Source organism: Ips typographus, linkage group LG5, assembly GCF_016097725.1.
Source record: "Ips typographus isolate SLU linkage group LG5, UJ_Ityp_2.0, whole genome shotgun sequence".
Classification (NCBI taxonomy): Eukaryota; Metazoa; Arthropoda; class Insecta; order Coleoptera; family Curculionidae; genus Ips; species Ips typographus.
The window spans coordinates 10,820,429-10,847,447 of record NC_138426.1 but is presented as its reverse complement, the minus strand read 5'-3'; the positions used below and the strand labels follow the sequence as shown (position 1 = coordinate 10,847,447).

The 27,019-nt window shown below is 32.6% G+C and overlaps 1 protein-coding gene across 1 annotated transcript in view; it reads right to left on the bottom strand.

Annotated features, from left to right (window-relative positions):
- The window catches only part of side-II (sidestep II transmembrane protein), a 162,960-nt gene that overhangs the window by 24,009 nt on the left and 111,932 nt on the right, over positions 1-27,019 (bottom strand). The window contains exons 7-8 of the mRNA XM_081980734.1: positions 25,387-25,531; positions 16,048-16,178 (exon numbers count right to left, since the gene is read on the bottom strand). Of these exons, the coding sequence (XP_081836860.1) occupies positions 16,048-16,178; positions 25,387-25,531 (276 nt within the window). The remainder of the gene's footprint in view (positions 1-16,047; positions 16,179-25,386; positions 25,532-27,019) is intronic.

Sequence of the window (27,019 nt, the reverse complement as noted above, 5' to 3'; positions counted from 1 at the left end):
GAACTGGAACTATCAGAGAAAGGACATAATGCTGTGTTTCATTGATTCTGAAAAGGCGTTCGACAGAGTCCAACATAAACTGGTCTAAATCTTAAATAGATTGGACATAGACCAAAAAGACATCCGCCACATTCAAAGCCTATATTGGAACCAAATTCCTGAAAGCAGAGTTGGTAACGATCTCACAGAAGCAAGACCAATTTGTAGAGGGGTGTGTTCTCTCCCCACTTCTCTTCAATTTATATTCTGAAGCCCTAGAAGAACGCAACGTGGGCGTTAAGGTGAATGGTGTATGGGTGAACAATATTCGTTATGCGGACGACACAGTTCTAATTGCAGAAAATATGGAGGATTTGCGGGATATGCTTGGGACTGTCGGGGAATGCAGTAAGAACATAGGCCTCAATATCAACACCAAGAAGACTAAATTTATGATAATTACTCGAAAGCCACCAGAGTTTCAAAACTCAAGCCTAACATATGAGAATCAACCAATAGAGCTGTGTGAAAACTGGACATCAGACACAGAAATCAGATGCCGGATTGAAAATGGCCGCAGTGAGTTCATGAAATTCAAAAAAGTGCTCATCAATACTGATTTCAATCTTGGCTTGAAAATTAGATTTGTCAAATGCTATGTCTGGACAGTGCTGCTTTATGGCATGGAGGGATGGACACTGAAGGTGAGCACTATGAACAAACTAGAAGCATTCGAGATGTGGGTCTATACGCGTGTACTGAGGATTCCATGGACTGCAAGAAGAACAAACGATGGGGTCTTGAGAATAATCAATAAAAACTGCAAACTGTTAGACACCATTAAACGTTGAAAACCAGCATACTTGGGCCACGAGAGGTACCAATTCCTGCAAATTGATAATTGAGAGGAAGATTGAGGGAAAGAGAGGAATCGGCATGAAAAAGATGTCATGGCTTCGCAACGTTAGGACTGAGGACAATGCAGGAACTAATGCATACCATACGTAATAAGGAAGAGTGGACAAATGTGATCATCACATCGCAAACATCCATTAATGGACACGCAGCAGAAGAAGAAGACGTTAGACCATATTCTCGACTGGATGTGATGACGTTATTCAACATATTTTGAAGGTCGGACATGGTTTCGGCAAGAAGTACTGTATCGTCCGCATAGCGCAAATTGTTCAGTGGAATGCCGTTAACTCTTCATTCAACTTCTTAATTTTCGAGGGTTTTGGTGAAAGTTTTTTCTGAATACAGGTTGAAAAGGAGTGGCGAAAGAACACAACTTTGTCTGACTCCTCGTTTGATTTCCACTGAGTTAGTTAGTTCGGATTGGAAGCGGACAGACTCACTTTGGTTTAAATACAAGTTCACTATTATTTGTATATCTCTTTTGTCGAAGTTTTCTTGTTTCGTAGCTGCTATTAGTTGTTTGTGTCTCACTTTATCAAATGTTTTGTTATAGTCAATATAGGACCTTTTGGTTGACATCAAGACATTGTAGGCAAACATGGCTTCCCTCGTACCACTTCCGTTTCTAAATCCAAACTGAGTATCGGCGATATTTTCTTCCAGCTTTTTATAAATTCTACGGTAGATTACTTTGGGACAAACGTAGACCGAAGCCACTCTTCTGGTATTATTCCTGTTATTAAACAGAATTGTCACAGGACCTAAATATTGCTCTTCAATCAGCTTAAACACATCTGCTGGTAGATTGTCAGGACCAGGAGCTTTCCCATCTTTTGCAGACTTTATTGCTACTTGCTCTTCTTCTTTTTAAATTGATGGTTCAGTTTCATTTTGTGTGTGTGTAGAAGTTATTTCTTCTCTTTGGTTATTAAAAAGGATATCAATGTATTTTTTTCAAAGGATCTTTAATATTCAACACAACATTTCCTCCTTCGTCCGCCAGGATGTATGATTTTTACTTCCAATCATATTACTAATACTAAAATTAAATGAATTTCTTTTAATAAACTAGGCTAAAGACTGTGAATTCTAAAAACTTCTCATAATAATTAATATTAATACATTTCTTATATTCTACATACTTTATAAATATGACTAGGATTCCAGAGTTATAATCGTTGAATTGTCCTTTATCTTTATTTATACAATGCTCATTAAAATAGAAAATAATTTTTTTCGAATAGTCAATATTTTGAAAAACCAATAAATTTTATGTTTTTTTAAATAAAATTTCGAGCAGTATATTTTGGTAGTAATTTTTGGATTCAATTTTTTAAATTACATAAAACGGCTATTTCAGTTTTTTAAAATTTTGAAACTGAATTATTTAAATACTATTTTAGCTTGAAAATTCGCTTCTTCATCAATATTTTGATGTTCGGGTGTTTCGAAATTTCCAAAGTTTCCGCATACACAATTACACTACAGGATTTCAAATTTAGATTCGCCGGTTGGTGTTTTAATTTATTATTCACTTATCAAACTTCTTGCGTCAGCTGGCACGCCATGGATGTTCGACTAAAATAGATCAGGAATAGAGGCAATTCCAGCCTTTTTAGCGAAAATCAGAGCTTAGGAATTTGAATTGAATAAAAACCCTCAAGAACACGATTCGAAACCAAAAGAAACGAACATTCGGTTTTAAAATCAGTGGTAATTTAACAGGATTTAAGACTTTTAGGACGACTTAACAAGTTGCAAAGGGGATTTAATAAGCTGGTGTGGATTAAAGTTTAAGTTTATTTTCCAAGCCTGAATATTACTTATTAAGACCTACTTTTTATGTTTAGGAATAGTTTGAAGGCTTATTATGCGTAAAGTGAGTTTTTCCGGCGAGATTTCGTGACATTTAATCATACTCTTAGCTGAACTGAAAATTACCAGATTTGACTTTGTATAAGTTGTTAAGGTTGTTAAGAAATTATTGTTATTATGGAAATTTGAATAAAGGAACAAGAAAATAATGTGGCAGAGGCTTAAATGTCTATCATTAATGTGTCAACTGTCAAAATCCGCTCTACAAACCAATAAAGCTATAAAAGGCACTTGAAAAAGAAGAGAATCAACTTAAAGAAATTTAACAGCATTTTACACCTCCATATCTTATCCACCATAAAACTATCTGTCTACAATAGTCTGTCATTTAAGTGTCAACTGTCAAAAACCACTCCACAACTTAATAAATATAAAATGTACATAAAAAACAGCACAATCTGGTTAACTAAGTTTAACAGCATTTTACATCTCTATGAATAGGGTCTTGACTATTTTGAACAGGTAGATAGTAGACCTTTTCTCCTTTTCACCTTTATTGACAAAACCTTTCTTCTGTATTGTGGTTAATTTAGTCGCAAAATGGTGGATAAAAACGTGTTGTACTAAGTAAACTTTAGTTTTCTTTTTAATGTTAGGTTAGGTTGTAGTCCTTCCTGAATCCCTTATCTAACTAGGGGAATATGGCTTCTGCTCCCTCTATGGGGCAATTTGCCAAGGGTTTTCTTTCTGCCTAGGATTTGTCTGACTCTAGGCCATCCCCAGGCAGGCCTCTTGGTGCTTCGGTATCCAAATCAATTGGATGTATTGTGTGGTTTCTGAGCTTTGCTTCCTCCTTGATATGGGCGTACGGTGCTGAGTATTAGAAAGACAACACAACTACTGGATGAGAGTAAAATGGGTCCAGGAACCAGGTATTTATTTAGTCGGTTGATTAACATGTTTGTTGGGCACTCAATTAAACTAGGAAAACCCATGGGAATACACCTCCATTCTGCAGGTCTCTATAAAGGTCAAAGACTCCATCAGAGTTGATATAGCATTGGAAAAATATGTGATTCAAGTTCTCGATTGTTCCGCATTCACAAAATGGGGAATCTGCCACCCCAATTCTAAATTGATGTTCCTTAGTCAGGCAATGTCCTGTTCGCATTCTTATAATGGTTGTGATCATTTTTCTGTTTTTATTTTTTGAACCAAGGCACTCGGTTTAAGGCATCCTTTTTTTCCCACATAATGTATCCCTTTTATTTTAAATTGCATCTCATTCCTTTTTCTATCCATCAATTCTTGCCTTGTTCAGGTCTAGTTGCAAAGGAACATTGAGGTTTCTCCCTAGTTTTGCAAATTGATCCACTTTTTCATTCCCGTTTATTCTGGAATGGCTTGGTATCGAAGCCAAAGAAATCTCAAATCCTGCATCTTTTGCTTCAATTAAAAGTCTTTTTGTTTTTAAAGTGATATGATCATTTTTAGGGTTTATGGTATTGTCATCCACTTTTTGTATTGGATTGTTGGAGTCGGAGAGAATTAAGACCTTCTTGATATTCTTATATGAGATATCTTTTTGGAACAGTATTGCAACACCACCGTATTTATCCATCCCAATCATTCCTGATAATATTGTATCCCTTAATGTAAATGTTTTTATTATTTTTCATCCTTGTTTCATTCAGTGCTATTATTTGTAGGTTGTATTCCCAAATGAGAGAAAGTAGTGCAGGTTTATTACTTACTAGGCTCCGAATATTCCATTGCAAAAAAGTCTTTGTGTTCAGTCATTTATTAATATCTGTCTCATGATTTCTCTTCTTTGAGAACATCTATACATTATTTACTATTTTGGACCTATTTGGTCATCCTGAATTTCCTGGCTGTTTATAATAATTGGCATTAATGTTTTGATAATAAGCATTATTAGGCATTTCCTTAAAATATTTCCTCTTTTGCAGAGAACATTCTGTTTTGTGGTCGATGATCTCTGCACTAGTTGGCAAAGTCTGTTTTAAGGGTGTATCTGTGGTTTGTCTTGTTGTATTAATGGGTTCTACTTGAGTTCTTGGGGTTTTCCTCTCTTTATATGGTGGGCTTCTCCCATACTTTTCTTATAAGGCTGTGCATCTTGGGTGTTTCGTTTCTTAGCTTGATTTCTAACTACTTGATCTTATGTGTCTTCTAAATCCTGACTGCTGCTCTACTACCTCCCTTCTTTGCATTATGGATAGTCTATTAGTTTCCTATTTTCTCGATGGAAAGGGATGGTGTTCTCTTGGGTTATACTGGAAGTCCCTTTCATTTGTTCACACAGTCCTTTTCATATGTTTTATGTTTTATGTTCTTTTATATTCTGGGTATTCTCTCTCACTTATGTGGAAAATGCCCGACAAAAATTTTACTCTGAGGTTAATAATTCTTCAAGCAGACAGACAGTCAACAAAGATTTATATCGCGCTGAAACTATAAAATTCATTTCGCTCTATCGTCGAGAACCAATCAAATTGAACTTTATCGACTGTTAATTCGGCTATACAAATTCGAGTCATGCCTCATAACGCGCGATTCTCGACCGTATCGAACACCTCTGCCACATTTTGCGATATTTTTTTCCCGAATAACCCCCAACATTGCGTCCGTTTTCCAGGATCGTAAATATCGGAAAATGGGGTGCATATTAATAACATTTAAGTGACGACATCTTCAAATTTCCTCCAAAAGCCATTTACCGATCCCGAAACACGTGGATCGACGTGCGGAACTTCTGTTCGATTTATGCACGGATCATTAATTCCCTCATTTTTTCCCGTTTTTTGCTGTTATCGGCGTGTTCCGAAAATAAGTTATCCCTCAAGGAATTTCAAACTGATTATCGGAACTCGGAAGGCGGTAATTGACGCTTTACTCTGCACCGTTTAAGGGTGCAATCAACTTATAAATAAATGAGACTCCCTTGTGAATAACCATTAAAATTCACTGGAAAATAGTATCAATATTATTATTAGTAATTACATTTTATGTGGTTTTATACCTCCATGTGTGAAATTTTGACAGTTGTGACAAAAATGTGACAACTGTCTCAATTTGCTCCATCGTGCTATGAAAGTAAAAAACATTTTTAAATGATGCTAAAATCAGTATAAAATTGCATTGGACATCTCAGAGAGTTTATCAAGCTATTCTAAAAACAGTACAAACTAAAATCATCAAATTGAGCTAGAAAACTAGTAAATACCCTCAGCAAACAGCCAATCACATTTTATAGCTCTATGAGTGGAATTTTGACATTTGTGACGTCTATGGGCGTTATTCGGTCTGGCATAAACGTCACAATTGTTAAAATCTACTCCATCAAGGTATAAAACTAGTGAATACCCTTAGCAAGCCGTGATTTATGTATTTTTACATTTAGGAACGTTGTTCATTTTGTTAAAAATATGAAAACAATAAAAATTTACTTTATCGAGCCACAGAAGTAGAAAAGATGCTAAAGCTAGTATTAATGTTAATTTACAGCTCCATAATATTCTTACTGCACTATAAAACTAGTAATTACATTTTATGTGGTTTTATACCTCCATGTGTGAAATTTTGACAGTTGTGACAAAAATGTGACAACTGTTCTTAATTTGCTCCATCGTGCTATCAAAGTAGAAAACATTTTAAAATGATGCTAAAATCAGTATAAAAGTGCTTTGGACATCTCAGAGAGTATATCAAGCTATTCTAAAGACAGTACAAATTAAAATCATCAAATTGAGCTATAAAACTAGTAAATACCCTCAGCAAACAACCAATCATATTTTACAGCTCTATAAGTGGAATTTTGACAGTTGACGTCGAGGAAGGCTTATCGAAAAACCCGACGACTGTCAAAATTCACTCCATTGAGCTCTGAAACTATTAAATGTCCTTAACAAACAGACAAATTTACAATTTAGTGGTTTTGTAGCTCCGTACGAGTATTTTTGACAGTTGTGACGTTTCAGGACATTATTCAGCCTCTCTCAAACGTCACAACTCTAAAAATTCACTCCATCAAGCTCTAAAATTAGTAAACAGCTAGATAGTTGATAATTGTGATTGCAGATAACGTTAGAGCTCAATCTAAATAGGTATGGTCAATTTCAAACCCATATTCATATAGAAAAACTTTTTTTACTGGCAACAACATTTTAGGGTCTAAAAAATTAGTTACTTTCATAACTCAGCAAGCAAAACAACGAAAAATTAAACAAAACTTAATTTTTCTATATCAGAAGTTTGATTAGTTAATTTTTTCTCAACAACAGAAAATTTGACAGTTTTCACATGACTCTATAAATTATATTGAATTGATAGTCACGTGGCATTTACGTAATCATCAGTTTACATCGATGCTGTCAAGAGCAGTCAGAAAATGTTTTGTTCAATAATCTTGCAATACTAGGGTTTAGAGATTGTCAAATTTTTGACATTTTTGGAAAAATTCCAAGAGAATTTAAAGAATTTTAAAGGAATTGTTTAACAAAAACTGAAAACTGCACATCAAAAGCACAAATTTAGGCAATGAAAATACTGTAGATAGTATAGAAATGTTGCAGAAGAGTGTAGTAATGTTTGGAAATATTTTAAAATATTGTAGAAAGAAGGAACATGTTTCAACACGTTTAAAAATATTAATGAAGGTTTAAATATGTTTTAGAAAGTCTAGAAATATTGAAGAGAATTTAGAAAGGTTGAAAAAAATGTAGAAAAGTGACAGATTGCATAAAAATATTGTCAAAGTTATAAACATGATGCAGGACGCCTAATATTGTTTTCAAACATCAAAACATGTTGTGAAGAGTGTATAAATGTTGCAAAAAGCTAAACATTTTGTAAAAGTCTTAAAAAATGTTTTAAAAAGCCTGTAAATGATGTAAAGCATCTAAACATGTTGATAAAATATTACAAATGTTGGAAAAGGTCTACAAATGATGCAGACAGTTTTAAAAGGTATAAAAATATTGCAAAAAATATAAAAATATGACAGAAGGTGTAAACATGTATTCAAAGGTATAAACACTTTGCAATAATGTTTAAAAACATGTTGTAGAGAGTCTGATGGAAATGTTGCAAAACAGTTGCAGAACAGTTAATATTTCAAAATAATTTTTTATATTTTGCTAGGGTCAAGTGACAGCTGTCATAACTGTCAAACCCCGTTCATCATTGGCATGAAAATTTAAAACTTCCAAATAAATGTGTTTCTTTGAGAAATTGCAGGATATGTTGTATTTACAGCTTCATAGAGAAAATTTGACAGTTGTGACGTATAAGAACACTTTAATATGTCGCTAGCTTCATGTGACATATGTCAAAACTGCCAATACTCAATAACCCGTACCTTGAAAGTACAAAATGGCACATAAATGTTTTTCTTTTGAGAAATTGCACGATAAGTTGTATTTACAGCTCCATGGAGAAAATTTGACAGTTGGAAAGTTAAGAAACACGTTAATACTTGGCTTGCGTCACGTGACAGCTTATTATAGGCAAATCTCATTCTTCGGTGACTTGAAAGTATAGAATACCAAATAGGTGTGTTCCTTAAGGAATTACTCACTTCATAAACACTGTGAAGTGTGTTGACAGCTCCATGGAGCATGATTTGACAATTGTGACGTAAAAAAACACGTTAATACTTTGCTTGCGTCACGTGACAGCTGTCATACTGATAAAACTTATTCACCAGTGCCCTGAAAGTATAGAAATCCAAATATAAATCGGTTTTTTTGAAGAATTCACTTCACGTCACAACCGCCAAATTTCACTCCATAGAACTACAAATACTATATAATATATAAGTACAGTGTGATTTATCCAAGCGGTAGAACTATTTTGAATTGGTAATGTTGCGTCACAGCTGCGTGATTTTTGACAGCTGTCAGGTGACGTAAGAAACATATTAAAGTGTCACAAATGTCAAATTTGAGGCTCTATTGAGGTGCAAATACAACTGTTATGCATTTGATAGTTTTATCTCACCGCTGAATGAGTTTTAATAGTTCTAACAAGTGTCACCTGACTATAAGCCACGCTGTAAAGTGTCATACTTGTCAAGTTAAAATGTCAAAACTGCTAAATTTAACTCCACAAAGTTACAAATAACAATTTTCGACGCGATTCATCAAAAAGACGCAATTATGTGACAATTTACAGTTTCACGGCACTGTCCAATGAGTTCTGACAGCTGTCAGGTGTCTATAAGCCTGTCATTAAACATAGGTTATTGTGCTTTTCGATGTTGCCAAAATGATTGAATCAAATTGGCTTTGGCAACGCTGATTTGAATGTAATTTTCAAACTTTAGAGTCTAAAACATTTTCTTTGTGAAGGTTTGGGGTGATTTTAAATTTTTTTCTGGTGAGATGCAAAAATGGTTCTTATTAACATTTTTAGCTTGTAAAATTGAAATTTAATGGTCAAGTTGAAAAAAAAAATATGAAAATAAGTTTGAAATTGACTTTACCAGATTTGCCATTGATGTTCATCTTAATTAGAAAAATCGACATTTTTAATTAGTTTAATTAAAAGTGAAAATTTAGCAAAGTGTGTATTATTTACTCACTTTTTATTATAATAATTATATTTTACCTAAAAACTTGTAGGTGAATAGGTCGAAATTGGCTCGAAACTAGTTCAGCTTTGTGGGAAGCTAAAATGACTCTTATTGACTCTAATTTTAGTGTTAATCTAATAGAGCCAGTCGGTTTTTGGAGTATCCGTTCATCAATAAGGACGAAACTTATAATAATAATAAAAGCAATGTTGCCAAGTTGATTCAAAAGTGTTAATATAGAACTAAATTTTTCCTAAGTGTTGATGAAAATTAAGTTAATCTTTTAACTATCCCTTTTTAAGGAAAAAAAAATAAAAGAAACGTTTTGCACTCTTTTCTAAAAAAAAGCACATTTTTTACATGAATTATAACGCACACCGTTTCCCTGGAATAGATGTTGCAGAATTAAAACGGAATTACAAAAGTAAAATCCGAATCGGCTCTATTCTGTCGTTTTGTTGCAAGAGGTGTGATTAATGCGATAAAAGTATCGAGGATTGTACAGAGCTGCTTTGTTCATGGAACCGCGTTTATCAGTCATGTATAAAATGCATTCTAAGCGAAGGGAAATGAAAAACAGCGTGAATTTTTAGCAGAAAATTTTTTTGAAATAAATTAATTTTTTTTCACCCTCGAAACGATCAATCTTAAAAGCATCTGGAATCTTCGAGACGTAAAGAAATAAACTGGCCGCAATAATTCCTTTCTATTAAATTTCCTTTGTTATTCGCCCTATACCAGCTGATTAAATACCCGTCTGATAAAGTCGCCGGCACTCATCGGCCATAATTAGTTTTGCGGAGATGAAATAAAAAGGGCGCACTTTGCTTCAAGGAAAAAATATTCGCACAAAGAAAATTGGCTTTGTTCCATTGCGGACGGTTTATTCGCGATTCAAGGGAAGAAAGCTCATTAGAATAGCTATTCTTGGCGTTTACCCAATGGACGGTTACAACAGATTCCATGCGGTTCTAATATCGTTTCGTTTTAGATTGTCTAGCTTTACTAACTACATTACTATACAGGATAAAAGAAAAACCGTGTAATTGACAGAGACACGTTGATAATTGCATGCGCGAGACAAAGACAAAATACTCAATGAAAAGACTAGAAGGCGAAGAAAATTTTGTGGCAGTGTTGTCACGTTGTCATACACACATACATTACAACTGTATACGTATTTTTTAGTAAAGTCATTCAATATTTGTTTAGCTGTTTCACATTCAAATTACTGTTGTGCTACGACAACTCTCTAATCCCTATCATTTGCGAAAAGTTAAAGTGGTAAATGGTAAACAAAAAATGGTAAACACCGACTAGAGTTAAGTTTTCTGGAGGCCTGCATTGTAACGAAGACGTAGAGAAAGAAAGGATTTAAACTCGGTTATTTGACACTACTATAGAGGCTATATAGGGTGATTAAAAAAAGATTTTCAAGAACTACAAATTAGTATATTAAATCACGCTCTGTGAAATTAACCATGTTAAGCACTGTTTTCATGGAAACTTTTAAATTCCTTGCAATCAATTCAATTAACAGCTAACTTGCTAACAAGATATACTTTATAGTTCTATGGTTAATTGTGACGCAACTTCTTCAGTTTTCCTGCTGTCAAGGTGAAAATTCAAACCAATAGATCTACCACTGAATTCTTGACAGTTGTGACGTTTGTCTATATAGTATGACAGTTGACTGACGTATATGCATGCAAAAAGTCATTTTACATTTATATAACTCGAACATATTAAACTATTTAAACGTCTATAGGTGACATTTTGACAGTGGCAGTGATTAGAATGTGATTTGACAACTGCCAGATCTATAAAGTGCTACTTGAAGTGATATTTTACTACCAATTGGACAAAATTCAACTTAGGCTACTATATACGTCTATAATGGAATTTTAGTCTTAATAGACTAATTTTACTTTTTCAAGTCAATTTTTATGATTGTCAACATAAAATGCAGTTTTCAAGTCAATATCTGGTTTTTTTAAGTCAATTTTTAGCCGCAATATGTCTATTTAAAGTCATAAATCTAGAAAATTGGAAAACTAGGTATTTTCAAATCATGATTTTATTGATTTTAACTTTACTTGCAGTTTTCAAGTATAAATTTAAGAATTTTTAACAGAAATCAAGTCGCAAACCTAAAAAATTTATTTAAATTACCAATTCTTGATTTTCAAAATTTTCAAGTTGATATTTCGTTTTCAGTAACTTTTTCAAAGTATCGATTTCAAGTTAAAACTTCGAAACTTGCAGTTGCAGTTTTCAAGTCAAATTTTACGCGTTTTAAATGAATATCTGGTTTTTAAGAACATTTTTAACCGAAATATGTCGAAATCCTCGGAAATTGGTTTAATAATATTTTCATAAAATTTTGCATATTCAAGTTAATTTTTGAAATTGGCTAAACTTTAAAGTTTTCAAGTTTATTTAAGTAAATTTTCAATCGAAATATTTCAGTTTCAGGTCGCATACCTCCAAAGTTAACTTAATACACTAACTGTGCATTTACAAGTCAATTTTTATAATTCCCTACTTAAAATGCAGTTTTCAAAATATAAATATTTTATCGAAATATGTTGTTTTCAAGTCGCAAAAGTAGAAAATTGATTTAATAGACGAATTTTGCATTTCTAATTTAATTTTCAAGGTTTTCAAGTTATTAAGAAGAAAGTGTTAATCGGGTAATTCCGCAAAAACAGTAAAGCAGAAAGGAAGGATGATATCCCGGCGACACGTGTTTCTGCTTTTTGGCTTCATCAGGCAGGTAACTCAACTTATTATTTGGTTTTTAAGTAAATTTTGCATTTGAAATGGCCAAAGATCTCTAAGTACTACTAATAATCTCTCTAACTGACCACAGGCTTTTAGAATAACTTTGGAAATCCAGAAATTTTTAAATTGTACAAAAAGTTTCCTGAGTTTTCTTAAAGCTATCAGAGGCCTCTACAAGTGTCCTAAATCGTTAAAAAGCTTTTTAAATTGCTGTAGGTCTCAAAAATTATCTTAAAACTGGCAAAAGTTTCAAAATTTTACTCAAAATCTCTTAAAGTTAGTTGACTTTAGTCTACCAAAATGAAATTGTAATTTTTGTTATTAAAAATTTCAAACATTTTGAAGTTGAGATCTGAAAACCCTGTTGCCAAATTTTGTTTGGATTATACTGACAAACAGGACAATTATTGAACCAAATTAATCAAAAAAATTAATATGTATTTGTGACCTCATACCAGTTTTCTTTGATTTTTGGTATACGTATACTTCTGTCTAAATTGGATTTCAGTTCGTTAAGAAACTTTGTCAGGCTGGATCACCCTGTATATTACTGAATAAAAATGACTTTTTAATTTTTTAACTTTCTCTCGTTTAACTAACACAAGAAAATTGCGTGATGATATCAAACATTCTGATAATTGATTGAATTTTGGAATAACTAGCAAAAATATAAAATATTCCTGAAAACTAGAAAGTCTAGTTAATAAAACAATAAAACCATTCTAACAAACTGTGGCCAATAAAAAACCACAAACAAAAGCGCCTAAATATTTTAGCATAAATGGTATAACAAAACAGATTTAAATAAACCTTTTAAAAACAATCAGGCAATAGATATTTCAGCATGCTTTGCGGTATGATATAAATAATGTGTATTTAATTTTTGATGAATAATTATTCATAAACGTAATTGCAAATTTTCCAAAAGCCACGTTGAATTATTATATTTTAATTGAGGATAAAATTAAGCACAGCCAAATTTATTACGTAATTTGGGCTTGTTACCTGTGGTTTACATGAAAAAGGTTGACCATTATTGAAAACAAATTGATTTATTAGTAATATTAATTATTGATTGGCAAGCAAAATTAATAATAAATTTATATTATAAAACATGTTTGTAATTAGATTTCACAATTAATATGATGGAGGAATAGAAATGCTCAATTAAACTACACAGGATGGACCAAACAGGGTTGATGCATGAGAATTTTGTTTATTAATTTAGAACATACCCAGAGTAGTACACTCTTAGAAAAACATATAAAAAAATCACAGTGCTTCTACATAACCTAGTTTTAGAAAAAATGTACAAAAAAAGTCAACTAAATAGGAAACAGTGCATATCTCGTAAACCAAAACTGTTAGAGAAGTGTTTTTTGCTGTGGATTATTAAAAACACTCTCAGAAACGACATATTATTAGAAAATGAAAAAAACTTCAGAGGGCTGGAACGAAAAAAATGGACAAGAAAGTCAACTAAATAGGAAAAAGTTTATATCTCAGGAACCGAAAGAGTTACAGGGCTTGTTTTGCTGGAATTATTAAGAACACTCTCAGGAAATAACATATCAGGGTAAATCATATCATCACATATCACCTATTAAAGACACTTTCAAAAACTATATACCTATTAGAAAATCACAGTGTTATTTGGAACATAACGTAGTTTGCAGAGGGCTGGAATGGAAAAATGTACATAAAACAATTCAACTAAATAGGAGAAAGTCCTTAGAAACCAAAAGAGTTAAAAGGCTAGTTTTTGCTAGGAATATTTTCAGGAAAAAATTTTAAAAACTTGTTATTTACTACTAGGAATAGTTTTGAAACTGAATTTTAAGCACTAAAATTCAGTCCGGAAATTAAGATAAAGGCTGTTTGTTAAACTCGTTTTTTACTACTAAAAATAGTTTAAAAATTGAATTTTAAGGCTAAAAATGGCTAAAGAGAGTCCTAAAGTCTATTTTCAGTCTATTAACTCAATTTTCTGGATTAAAACAAGTCTAGAATTCAATTAAAGACGGTAACAGTCCAAATTACATTTTAGAACTAATTGGATTCTAAAAATTAGAGTTCAAGACTATTATCGTAGCATTTAGTGCTAAAATTTTTTATTTTCATCTTTTCCTAATAGGAATAGTTTTAAACTCGATTTTTCAGTCTTAAAGCACTAAAAACAGTGCGAATTTCTTAGAAATGCTCCAAATTTTTTCCAATTAAATATACCGGGTGATCCATTAGAAAAAACACTCGGAACTCACTTTGGAACTCATTTTTGGATTCAACTTTTTAAACTACATCACACGGTTTTCAGTTTTTTAAATTACATACAGGGAAGCTAAAAAAGGAGATTGGTCAGTCCCCAGTGAAGGACTCTGTACAAACTGGGCTTTCAGGACTGAAAAGTCAAAAACTTTCTTAAAACTCGATTTTTCAGGCTGAAAACCGCCTTAAAACACAAAACAAAATCTAAATTTTTAAGAAATGTTTAACACTGAAGTGTCTAAAAGTCAATTTAATAATGACAAAGCTTAAAATGGCATTTTTAAGCTTATGGAAAATGAAAAAATGGTATTTTAAGTCTGCTATGACAAAAACTTGGTAAAAAGGTCTTAAAACTCGATTTTCCAAGCTGAAAGCAGTTTTAAAGCCCTAAAAATAGTCCAGAGGTGTAAGAAAATGAATAACAAAGTTTTCAAGCAAAATAACTTGAAAAGTTAGTCTTCAAATCAATCTGTCCTGTATTTAAGACTATTTACATTGAAATCTGTTTTCAAATTATGAAAACTTACTTTTTGAATCCAAATTTTAAGCTTCTGATGTCACTTTCTCATTTTTTGGTGTTAAAATGTGTGTAAATGTAGTTAAAAATTTTATAGAAAGTATTTTTTCATGTCTACAAGTCAATTTTCAATACTAGAGTTTTCTAACTTATCTGAAAACTATAACGTTACAAAGACCATTTTTAAACCATTCTAGTCAATTTTCAGGGTTTTAAATTAAATTTGGTGGTTTTTAAGTCAATTTTCAAAACTAAAGTCAATTTCAATTTGTCTGGAAACTATGAAAATTGGCTACAAAGACATTTTTTAAGCTTCTTAAGTCAATTTTTACCGTTTTCAAGATAATTTTTAAGTTGGGTTGGGTGGGTTTTGGATCTTAACAAACATAATAATTCAAGTATCTGGAAAACAAAGTTTTAAATCAGAATTTTATAAGAGATACTGGTTTTCTTCAAATTGAACAAGAAAAGGAAATAAACTGTAATTTTTGAAAAATATCCAGTGACGTAAAAAATAAGGCAGAAAAATTACGATTATTCTAGGAGCGTGCGCAAGTGATAATATTCCTGCACTATTTTTGTTTTTGAAGGATAGATTTGCCCGCACTAGTGCAGAAAGGAATGATTTTCCCACACTGTGTACTACAAACTTACAAAATAGCAATAATTGTTCATTTATTGTTAATATTAGTAACAACCTATTAGAGGGAGTTCATCAGATTAATTTATGGTAATCAAGTTTGTAGATTTTAATCAAGTATTAATTTTGTACTTAATAACTTTAATGTGCTCTTATATTTTAGTTCTATATCTATAAAAGAACAATATTACTAAATTCACTATTATTAAACATTTATTTTTCAATTTAATTTTTTTTCCAATTACTGGAAACGAACGTAGAAAAAATTATGTTTCTATCACGTGCGGAATGTGCCTTCCCCGCACTCGACTGATGCTTCTGTCAGCGTGCGGGAAAGTATCACTTTCCGCACTTGTTAGAAAAGTAACTATTTTTAAACTGAACTTTTAAGGCCTGTATTTTCCTTAGGAAGCATATTTCAGGAAAATGACCTTATGCATGTCAACTTATTTTTTTGATGGGCTCGAATAGTGAATTATTGATATTTAAAACTGTTGAGTAAGACAACAAAATTGATCATACAATAATACTTACATTATGTAGCCATGTAAGTTTTCTCATTGGTGGATTAGCCCTTACTTTGCATTCAAAGTAAACGTCATCTCCTTCCTTGATGTCGTCCGCATTCAACGTGCTCCCCAAAGACAAATCAACTATTGGAGGATCTGGAAAAAAGCAATTTTTAAAATAACTCTTCTCTGTAGAAGCATTTAAAGTTAAAACCAGCTTAATTTACAGTAAAACCTCGTTCCAGCAAGAAAAATCACTGAAACTTCGTCGATGTCAACGTGTCTTGTATTGTTTGCTCCAGGAAATAAAGTACACGAAGAGGGTGTGCGGCCTATTAATGATTTGTGCGCTTCGCAATGTCTAAGTTGTCGCTTTTTGCTTCCGCTTTCTACAAAAGCTCCATTGTTTCCGATCTCCCGGGGGAGATGAGAGAGGAAGTGATTTCTTTTTCAGCCTAAGTAATTTTCAATGAGGTACCAATACATAAGGCGGCACTAATTAAGAAGTCGGGGATTAATTAATTCACGAAATTTTACTTTCGACTTTCTTCTCTGTTTTGCCTCCGGGCTTGATTCATGTTGCTAATAAATCCACGTCCGTAAAATTTGCTCGGCTTTGCGGTTTTACATGCATTATTTTCGTACGCCCTGGATTTTCGTACGTCAGGGGGTTGGGAGGGGGTGTGATTAATCTAGATTCGTGGTGGTATGTTACTTGGATTTTGTGGCGGGCATTAAAAATGCATTAAGCCGCTTAAGAAGTGCACAAAAGGCGTTAATTTCCTTTTCGTTAAGCTAATTTAAAAAGTGATTTTTAAGATGAACTCTAGTAATTGAATTATCTTATAGACTCTCTCCTTGTTATTGCCTAATTAATTATACAAGGTAATTCAAATTTCCATCTCATTTCCAATTCTGATTTCTGTATGACAATTTATGATTTACTTCATAAATGGCCAAACAATTTAATAAAATAGTATATTACGTTACTAGAGTTGTAAGAAGCATTTTACGCACGATATGGAGAAAGTTATTATACTGACCGCCGCACTATTGGATTTAAACGTGTCAACGTGGCCATTTTTACATAATATTGACATGACATGTAACTGCCGCCATTTTGTCACAGTTTTCAAAACGTGACACCCAAAAATATGACATTTCTAGAAAAAACACTTTACATCACATTTCTAGTGTTAATTTAAACTAATTAAGGCAGTTGAAGAGAATTTTAATGGTTAAGACAATTTTAGCAACAAAAAGCCAATTTAACTTCAAAAAACTAAAATTTTTAGAGGGTCTTTGAAACAAATTGGATTCTCACCCCAAAAATTTTAATTTAAATGATTTTAAGATGGAATTTTATCACTTGGCAGTACAGCAAATTAAAAACTGTCAATTTTGGTTTTTTATATCCAAAATTTTACCTTTGACTTTGATGAGTTTTTATTACTATTTTTAATCTTTTGATACCAATCTGATGATTAAAAATGGATTATTAGTAAGATTATCAGCAAAAAAAATTATATTTCAGGCAAATACATTCATTTTTGCTACTTTCAACCGTCAAACAACTTCAAAAACCTAAGATTTTCAGTGCAATTTTGACACTTTTAGACTAACAAAATAACGATTTTGGTTTTTTATGCCCAAAACTTGAATTTTTGATGACTACATGAAATTTTGTTACATTTAAAATTATGACAGCAAAACTGAAAATTAGAGCCTTTTAATTTGACAAAATTTGACTTTGGATGGTACAAAGATGGGATCTTATTACTTAAATTATCATAGTTTTACGTAAAAGAATGCCAAAACAGCCAATTTACGTAAAAGAATGAACTTTTGCTACTTTAAAGCATTAGACGGCTCAAAAAATAGTGATTTTTTAGAGCAATTTTGACACTTTGAGATGATGATCATTACAGATGAATTTGTGCAACATGTGACAGTTTTGGCAACAAAAAAGCAATTTTTAAAGACAACACAAATTTAATCACAAATCATAAATAGTGTTGCAAGCTGCGATTTTAAGCATCAGTTTTATGATGAGTTATTTGACAAGAAATAGTCACAGGAAGTGTCACAATTTGACAGCTCCTAACTTGGTTGTTATAACAGTTGGGATGTTCGTTCAAAAGTCTAAATGTAGCTCGTAATTTTGGCATTCTTTTACCTGAATACAATTTTCTTTAAAAACTTACAAATAACCGAGATATTTCACATGAAGTAAAACAGTGTAACTGTACTAGAAATAGTAAAGGTGTCACAACTTGACAGCTCCTAACTTGGTTACTATAACAGTTAGGATGTTCGTCCAAATGTCTAAATGTAGCTCGTAATTTTGGCATTCTTTTACCTGAATACAATTTTCTTTAAAAACTTACAAATAACCGAGATATTTCACATGAAGTAAAACAGTGTAACTGTACTAGAAATAGTGAAGGTGTCACAATTTGAGAGCTTCTAACTGGGTCCCTATGACAGCTAGAAGATTCGTTCAAATGTCAAAATGTAGGTCGTAATTTTGGCATTCGTTTACTAGAATAATTTTTTTTTTCAGAAATTACAAATTATCTAGATATTTCACATGAAGTACAACATTGTAACTAAGGGAAATAGTAAAGGTGTCACAATTTGACAGTTCCTAACTTGGTTACTATAACAGTTAGGAGGTTCGTTCAGACGTCAAAATATAGCTTGTAATTTTGGCATTCTTCTACCTGAATACAATTTTCTTTAAAAACTTACAAATAACCGAGGTATTTCACATAAAGTACAACAGTGTAACTGTACTAGAAATAGTGAAGGTGTCACAATTTGAGAGCTTCTAACTGGGTCTCTATGACAGCTAGGAGATTCGTTCAAATGTCAAAATGTAGCTCGTAATTTTGGCATTCGTTTACCGGAATACATTTTTTTTTCAGAAATTACAAATTACCTGAAATACAATACTGTAACTGTAAGAGAAATAGTGAAGGTTAGCTCGTAATTTTCGCATTCTTTTATCTGAATACATCTTTCGTAAAAAAATGTCAATTTGGCAACATTTCAATTACTTATTTGATATTGAGAAAAATGGTCAGTTTTCACGTTGCTAAAATGTGAATATTAATTATTTATGGTAGTTTCAGGAAAAATGTCAATTTAGCATCATTGCAAAAATTTGTTTCTCAAATAGAAAAAACAGGTTAGTTTGGCAACTTTACTAAAATGGGAATATTAAGTAATTACCAGTTATTTTAAGAAAAATATGTAAATTCACAAACATTTTAAATGTCTGGTACTCTGTTAGGAAAATGGTCAGTTTGGCAACATTGCAAAAATCAGTTTCTCACTTAGATTAATCAGGTGAGTTTGACAACGTAGCTCATCAATTATTTATGCCAGTTTTCGGAAAAAATTACAATTCGAGATCGTTGCAAAAGTTTGGCACTATAAATTAGAAAAATAGTCAATTTGGCAACATTGCAAAAATTTGTCTCTTTATCAGAAAAATCAGGTTTGTCAACGTTGTTGAAATGTGAATCTAGAGATTTTATTAGATTTAGCAACATCATCAATTTTTATATTCTGAAGCTTTAAAAATATGAAAAATTTGGGATTGTCAGCCTAAAAAATTGAAATTTTCATTTCTTCTTCTTCATTTCTTGTGTGAGCTTTTTGGATAATTTATTATTATCTTGTGTTATTTTTTTAACTTACCTGTTTCTCGATTTTTCTAATCGATTTACCGCAACACCTTCTAGCTCAAGTAATTACCAGCCAGGAATTCATCACTTAATCATTTTAAGCACAATGCAGCCAGTGTCTGGTAAAAGTAATTTTTCAAGCTGGGCTACTTTTTTTTGCGCAAAAACGTTTCATTAGCGGCGTTAAACAAAACTGTTTTTAATTAGTCGGAATAAATTGTTGAGCAGAAACAGTTTTTTAATTATCGCTACTTGCGTTTTCCGCTCGCTGCTGATGATATAATGCGTTTCTTAATTTACGACCGTTGTGTTCCTCTTCATTTTTCAGGGGAATATTGCAAATTAAACGAGGCCCCTAAATAATCACAAACATTAAACGCTTCAAGCTTTCTGTATGCAATTACTGTTGCTCATAACTCTATTTTTCGTTTATTTTTCGCTTTTGGGATGCATAAGACGTTATTTATTTAGTTTATCTACAACAGTGCAGTAAGAGTTCAAATCTAGCCACGCTGTATCCAATTAGACTTTTGCTATTTAAAGCACGGAATTACTTTCTTTAGGTATTTTTAAGCAAGTTTTGCCCTTTGAACCTTTTACATATCTCCACTAGTTTAGGAGATATTTTACAAAATCCATTTGTAAAATATCTCCATGAAAAAACTTTGCCTGTCTATAGCTTGGCTGGTTTTTGAGTTACAGCAACGGTAAACTACTCAAAAAATGAAGTTTTCTCTCCTCTTTCAAATGGTGTGCTCCAAAATCACCTTGGTGGTCTTTGGTGTACAGGATGAGCAAAAAAATTAAGGTTGTTAAGGTTTGGCCACATGGTATGCATTTTTAGAGGGAATTTGTCAGTTTAAAGTCCATATTCAGTTTTATTAACTTATTTTATGCAATTTTCATTCTTTGTACTTTTTTCGTATCTCTACTAGGATAGGAGATATTCCACAAAATCTATTTTGAAGACCAGAAATTCCCTACCAAGAATTTTGACCCTGAATAACTCACTTACTTGATAAACTTTATTGTGACTTTTCGTATATGAACAACGGGCTTTCCATCGACGTATAAAAGTTGGTTGGTTGGTTTTTGGTTTGGCCGCTAGAGAGCGTCAAAAAATGCGCGTTATCCAGCCAATTTTGACAGCCTTTGCTTTAGCTTTAAATAACTTGTTTATTTTCTACAATTGTGTAGGACTTTTATACGTCAATGACTAGCCAATAAAACAGGCTTTGCATTGATATATAAAAGTTGGTTTGTTTGTGCTAAGGTTTTGCCGATAGGGGGCGCCAAAGCCAAACGAGTTTTCCAAGTTTACACATTTGACACTGTTTGTTTTAACGTTGAATAACAAGCTTATTTAAGACACTTCTCTAAAACTGTCATACCTCCATGGATAGCTAAGAAATCGGGCTATTTAACGACGCCTAAAAGTTGATTAGAAGTTAACATATTTTTCAAAAAGTTACATACAGTGTGTTCATAATGTATGGAATAAATTCGATTAAAATTCAGGGAATTATCTTATTTTTAAAGGCGCTTTTTTTGAGAAAAAAATTTGATGTACAGGGTGTCCCAAAATGTAGATATGACCTTCGTGTTGAAATTTTCAAATGAGAACCCCCATTTTTTTTGCATTTATGGATTTTACGTAAAGTTCTGGGTATTTTCTATATGTCAGAGGGTTTCAATGTTTCTCTGGCAATTTCCTGTTTTTCTATGGTCGTATTTTGTTAATAAGCTTGGTTTAGCTATAACTGATAGTATTATTTAAATAAATTGTAAATCAGAAGAGCGTACATAAAATTCCAATATTTGTGAAAACGCCCGTTGGAGATTGCACAGTTGCAAATAGCTTCATACGAAATGCAAAGGATACATTATTCAAAGCCAAATCCGGCAACAAAATCGGGTCTAGTTGAAATCGATAATCACAAAAGGCATGCTATTTGCTTCCAGTTTATTAAAACTGGGCCCAAATTTGCATTTGAAAAATGTACAGCCCGTCATATATAGCATGCGATTATCGATTCTGGTTTGATTGCCCTTAACCGTAAATTACTTCGTACGTATACAGGGTGTCCCAGTTTTAATTAACCAAACTCTATTAACGCATAATAAAGTTAACTGTACCAACTAATATCCAAAAAGACTTCCTAAATACACAACTTTCTACAAATAAAATTTGTTTGTGCACCTCAAAAGGGACAATTACATTTTACAAAAATTACGTCAATAAGGGCGAATTTACGTTAAAATGAATGACGGTTTTAACGAGATTTACCTTTGTGACAAACAGTGTTGAGAAGCAAAATTTAACCTTACTGACATCTATCAAACTATAGTTACATTAAATGATAATCATCCTGTCAAACTAAGAACATAGAAAAAACAATTGACATAGAACAAGATTAGTTCAAAAGAAGCATTTAGAGAAATTATATATTATTTCCAAAATGTTGTCTTTAAATAAGAACTGACTCATGTGTCATTCACGTCAAAAAACAGTTGTAACAGTCAAAAAGAAAATTGAATTTCAAGAAATTTCCAAAATTTTGTTTTTTGTTCAAAACAAAATTCTCTCAGTCTAAGAGAGCTAAACTTTTACGTTTGACACTTGAAGTCAAAATAACTTGGTTATTTGACAATTTTACTACAAACATTATACAGGATGATTTGAAGGAAAATTCACTGCCTATACGATGGTAAAAATCCGTTGCATTAACTGTCAAAATAACCGAGTTACAGGCTGTCAAAGATAAGGTTCCACATGTTCTTAAGAGCAATTTTACTCTTAACACTTCAAGTCAAAATAATGCGGTTATTTGACCACTTTACTTCAAACACTATACAAAGTGATTTCAAGAAAATTTCACGGTTAAAATTTGGCTAAAAAATTTTGTTGCACTAACTGTCAAAATAACCCAGTTACAGGCTGTCAAATTGAAAGTTACACGTGTTTGACAGCAATTTTACTCTTGATCTTGCAAGTCAAAATAATTTGCTTATCTGACAATTTTACTACAAACACTATACAGTATGATTTAAAGGAAAATTCACGGCCTACACGATGGTAGAAAAATCCGTTGCATTAAGTGTCAAAATAACCGAATTACAGGCCGTCAAAGTTGAGGTTGCACATGTATGACAGCAGCTTTTCTGTTGACACTTTAAGTCAAAATAATTCGCTCATTTGATAATTTTGCTTTAAGTACTATACAGGGTGATTTTAACAGAATTTTACTGCCCACAATTTAGTGAAAAAACCGTTGCATTAACTGTCAAAATAACCGAGTTACAGGCTGTCAAAGTGAAGGTTGCATATGTATGAGAGCAATTTTACTCTTGACACTTCAAGTCAAAATTTCCTTAAAAAAACAACACTTGACTTTGTAAATTCAAAACCTTATAAACACCTGATATAATGACAGATTTAACTCATTTTGACAGTTTTTACGTTCAGCTCCTAGCTCGGTTATTTTAACAGTTACAGAGTGGTTTGATATACCATTTTGTAGCCTTTGAAATGTACTTTTGACCACCCTAAATAGTGCCTAGAGTCAAAATGTCAAATAAGCGAGTTATTTGACTGTAAGGACAGTGTTGACTGAATTTAACAGTTACCACTTTAACAGACAACCTTGTTATTTCGCTACTTACAGGGTGGTTTAATATATCATTTTAAAGCCCACTAAACTTACTTTTGACTGCTCTATATGGTGTCTCTAGTAGACTAAATTTGACGGTTGAGATTTTAACCGCCAATAACTCGTTTATTTTTACAGTTACAGGGTGTGTACATGTATCAATTTAAAGCTCTTGAAACGTATTTCCGAGTACCTTATACAGTGTCTGTAGCCAAACTGTCAAATAACCGAGTTTTTGACAGTTAAAGGTAGCTTTGACTAAATTTAACAGTTGCTACCTTAATCGCCAATAACTCGGTTATTTTAACACTTACAGTGGTTCAACGTATTATTTTGTAGCTCAGAGCATGTACATTCAGTGCAGCGTTGACAAACTGGTCTCTTTTCTCAGACATTCATTGCAAAGTTGAAAAAACTGTGACTTCTTCAAAAATTCTTTGCAATAACTGTCCAGAAAACGAGCTCCGAGTTCCATTTCACTCAAAGTAACTCGGTTATTTGACAACTTTGCAGCAAACACCATATAAAGGGATTTAAAGTAAATTTCACAATCTACACGATGGTACAAAATTTCGTTGCAATAACTGTCAAAATAACAGAGTTACGGGCTATCAAAAACCACCGGAAAATGTCTCTTTGTGTAAATATCCCACTAATTTGGTTAGAATAGTTTACAGCCCCGTGCTAATAAGTTGACAGTTAGTTTGACGTGTCTGTCAGTTATGGCAACTGTCAAATGTCATGTAAACGTCAAAAATTGTCTGAAAAACAGTGACAGGTCAGTCAAAGTACCAAAATAAAGTGTTTAGGTTAGATCGAGCTTAAATGTGTCTGTCAACTAGTCAAATGTTCGTGAATCTGCTGGATAGGTTCGGAAAAGTATATAGTCTCAATAAACGGCTTGACAGGCGACTTGACGTGTCTGTCAACTGCCAAACGTCCGTGAAACATCAAAAACTGTTTGATTGATCCAGAAGAGTGGCTTGACGTGTTTGTCAACTGTGAAATGTCCGTGGAATGTCAAAAACTGTCTGAAAACCTGTTTGATAGATCCAGAAGAGTGTAAAGCACTTGTAAACGACTTGACAGGTGACTTGACATCTTTGTCAACTGTGAAATGTCAAAAACTGTCTGAAAACCTGTTTGATAGGTTCAGAAGAGTGTATAGCAATTCTAAACGGATTGACAAGTAGCTTGACGTGTTTCTCAACTTTGAAATGTCCGTGAAATGTGAAAAACTGTCTGAAAACCTGTTTGATAGGTTTAGAAGAGTGTAAAACACTTGTAAACGACTTGACAGGTGACTTGACGTCTTTGTCAACTGTGAAATGTCCGTGAAATGTCAAAAACTGTCTGAAAACCTGTTTGATAGATCCAAAAGAGTGTAAAGCACTTGTAAACGACTTGACAGGTGACTTGACATCTTTGTCAACTGTGAAATGTCAAAAACTGTCTGAAAACCTGTTTGATAGGTTCAGAAGAGTGTATAGCAATTCTAAACGGATTGACAAGTGGCTTGACGTGTTTCTCAACTTTGAAATGTCCGTGAAATGTGAAAAACTGTCTGAAAACCTGTTTGATAGGTTTAGAAGAGTGTAAAACACTTGTAAACGACTTGACAGGTGACTTGACGTGTTTGTCAAGTGTGGAATGTCCGTGAAATGTCAAAAACTGTCTGAAAACCTGTTTGATAGGTTCAGAAGAGTGTATGGCACTTGTAAACGACTTGACATATGGGTTGACGTGTTTGTCCACAAAATACGTTTCGTGCATGTAAAATTTTAGAAAATCTTGCATTCAGACTTGTTGCACTAAAGAAACAGCTTTCATGCAATTTATGGTTATTTTCCTAAAAATGTGTAAAATAACAATAAAATTCATTCAAACTGTTTCTAAGGCAATATTAGACTTAACATAGTACTATTGAGAATTGTTTATGTTAATTTGATTTGTGATATAGCAAATTCTCATTTAAGTTTTGGGCAGTAAAAACTAGCACATCCTGTCTAAAACTATACTTACAAACCACATCGATTTTCCACGATGTTTCCAGAAACAGTCCAGTTACGTTAGGATTTTCAGCTCGGCACGTTATAGACTTGCCGTCATCTTCAGTTGTTGGCACGAAACTCAACTCGCTTATCGTCACATTTTCTCTAGTCTCCTCCTGCAAGTAAAAAACGAGCATAAGCTGCAAAAACTTGCCGAGCTCAAAACAGAAATAATTAATTTAAATGGGGCACTAAAGGCGCGAAATCGTCCCCCTAAATCATCATAATCCCAATTTGAAATTTTGCCCTCCATTAACGTAATTACTTTTCCAAAACATACCCCCCATTGTTGTCTTTAATGGGGCAACTTTTCAAATTCGCGCAAATCTTCCTATTTAAGTGTGTAAGAAATAGCAGCGAGAGAAAACGGCCAGAAGTCCGACTTTGCTTATGACAGATTTTCGGAATTTATCGTCTCGAAGCATTAGGGCGAAATAAACAATTTTTAAAATGCTTGTGGAGAACAATGGATTTCTTGGTCTTGATGTGCAAGAAATTGGCTTTAAATTTTTGACAATGGGATTTAAAAATGGATTTTTACTTGCATAGAACCGCTTATTTGTTTTTTACTATAGTCTATATAGAACTGTCCTGTCTTTGTCTGTCCTGCAATTACTCTATATACAAAAACAGTAATTGAAACTCCTAAATAATGATATATAATACAGACAGAACAACAAAATCAATCAAATGTGCACACAAGGATTTAAAAATGTCTCTCATTAATAAAATGAAGAAAAACCAATGTGTTATGTTAGAATAACCTTTCATAATAATTAGAACAGAAAAAATTTGTTAGGTAAGCAGCCATTTTGAAAGTGATAACATTACCAAGCGCCATCTTGTGGTCGCCATTTTGTAATAATCCTCATGTAATGACGAAAAATTTGGAAAGTAGAAAAATGTAGTAAAATTGTTAAACAAAGTGCAAGCGATTCAATCATTGATGTTTGACAGTAGTGACATATTTGACAGGTGTCACGTTATCCTAAACTAGCGTATTCATTGTCTTTGACGTCACAAATGTCAAAATAAAAACTGCAAAACATGTTATAAAGATTTGTTTGATTACGAACGAGTTTTTACGTAATTGGCATTTATCACGTGACCTGTGGCAGTTGCCAAAATATATCATAATGTACAGGGTGTGTCAACTATTTTTAGAGTCGTCTCAATTGTAAATGAATATTCATTTACCTACCTCAGTAGGATATACCCTTTACACATAGAAGTCAGCGCTCATTCAAAACATCATAAATTTGACGAAAACCTTTTTCAACAGTCAGACTTTAAAATATTACTGAGTGACTCTTAAAAATGTCAATTCTACTAAAATCTTCACAAATGAGAAGATTTCTGATGAGATTTCCCGGAGTCTTAAGAATTATTTAAAAAATGCCAGAAGCCTCTAAACGCTACTAAAAACCTTCCGAAATTTACTTTTAAGACCTTTACAAGTATCTCTAATTCTTCAAAAATGTTTCTATAACTGCCAGAGTTTTCTACAATTATTTTAGAGATGTCCAAATGTTCTAGAATTATTTTATAAATATCAGAAGTCTCTAAACACTACTAAAAACCTTCCGGAATTATCCAGAGATCTT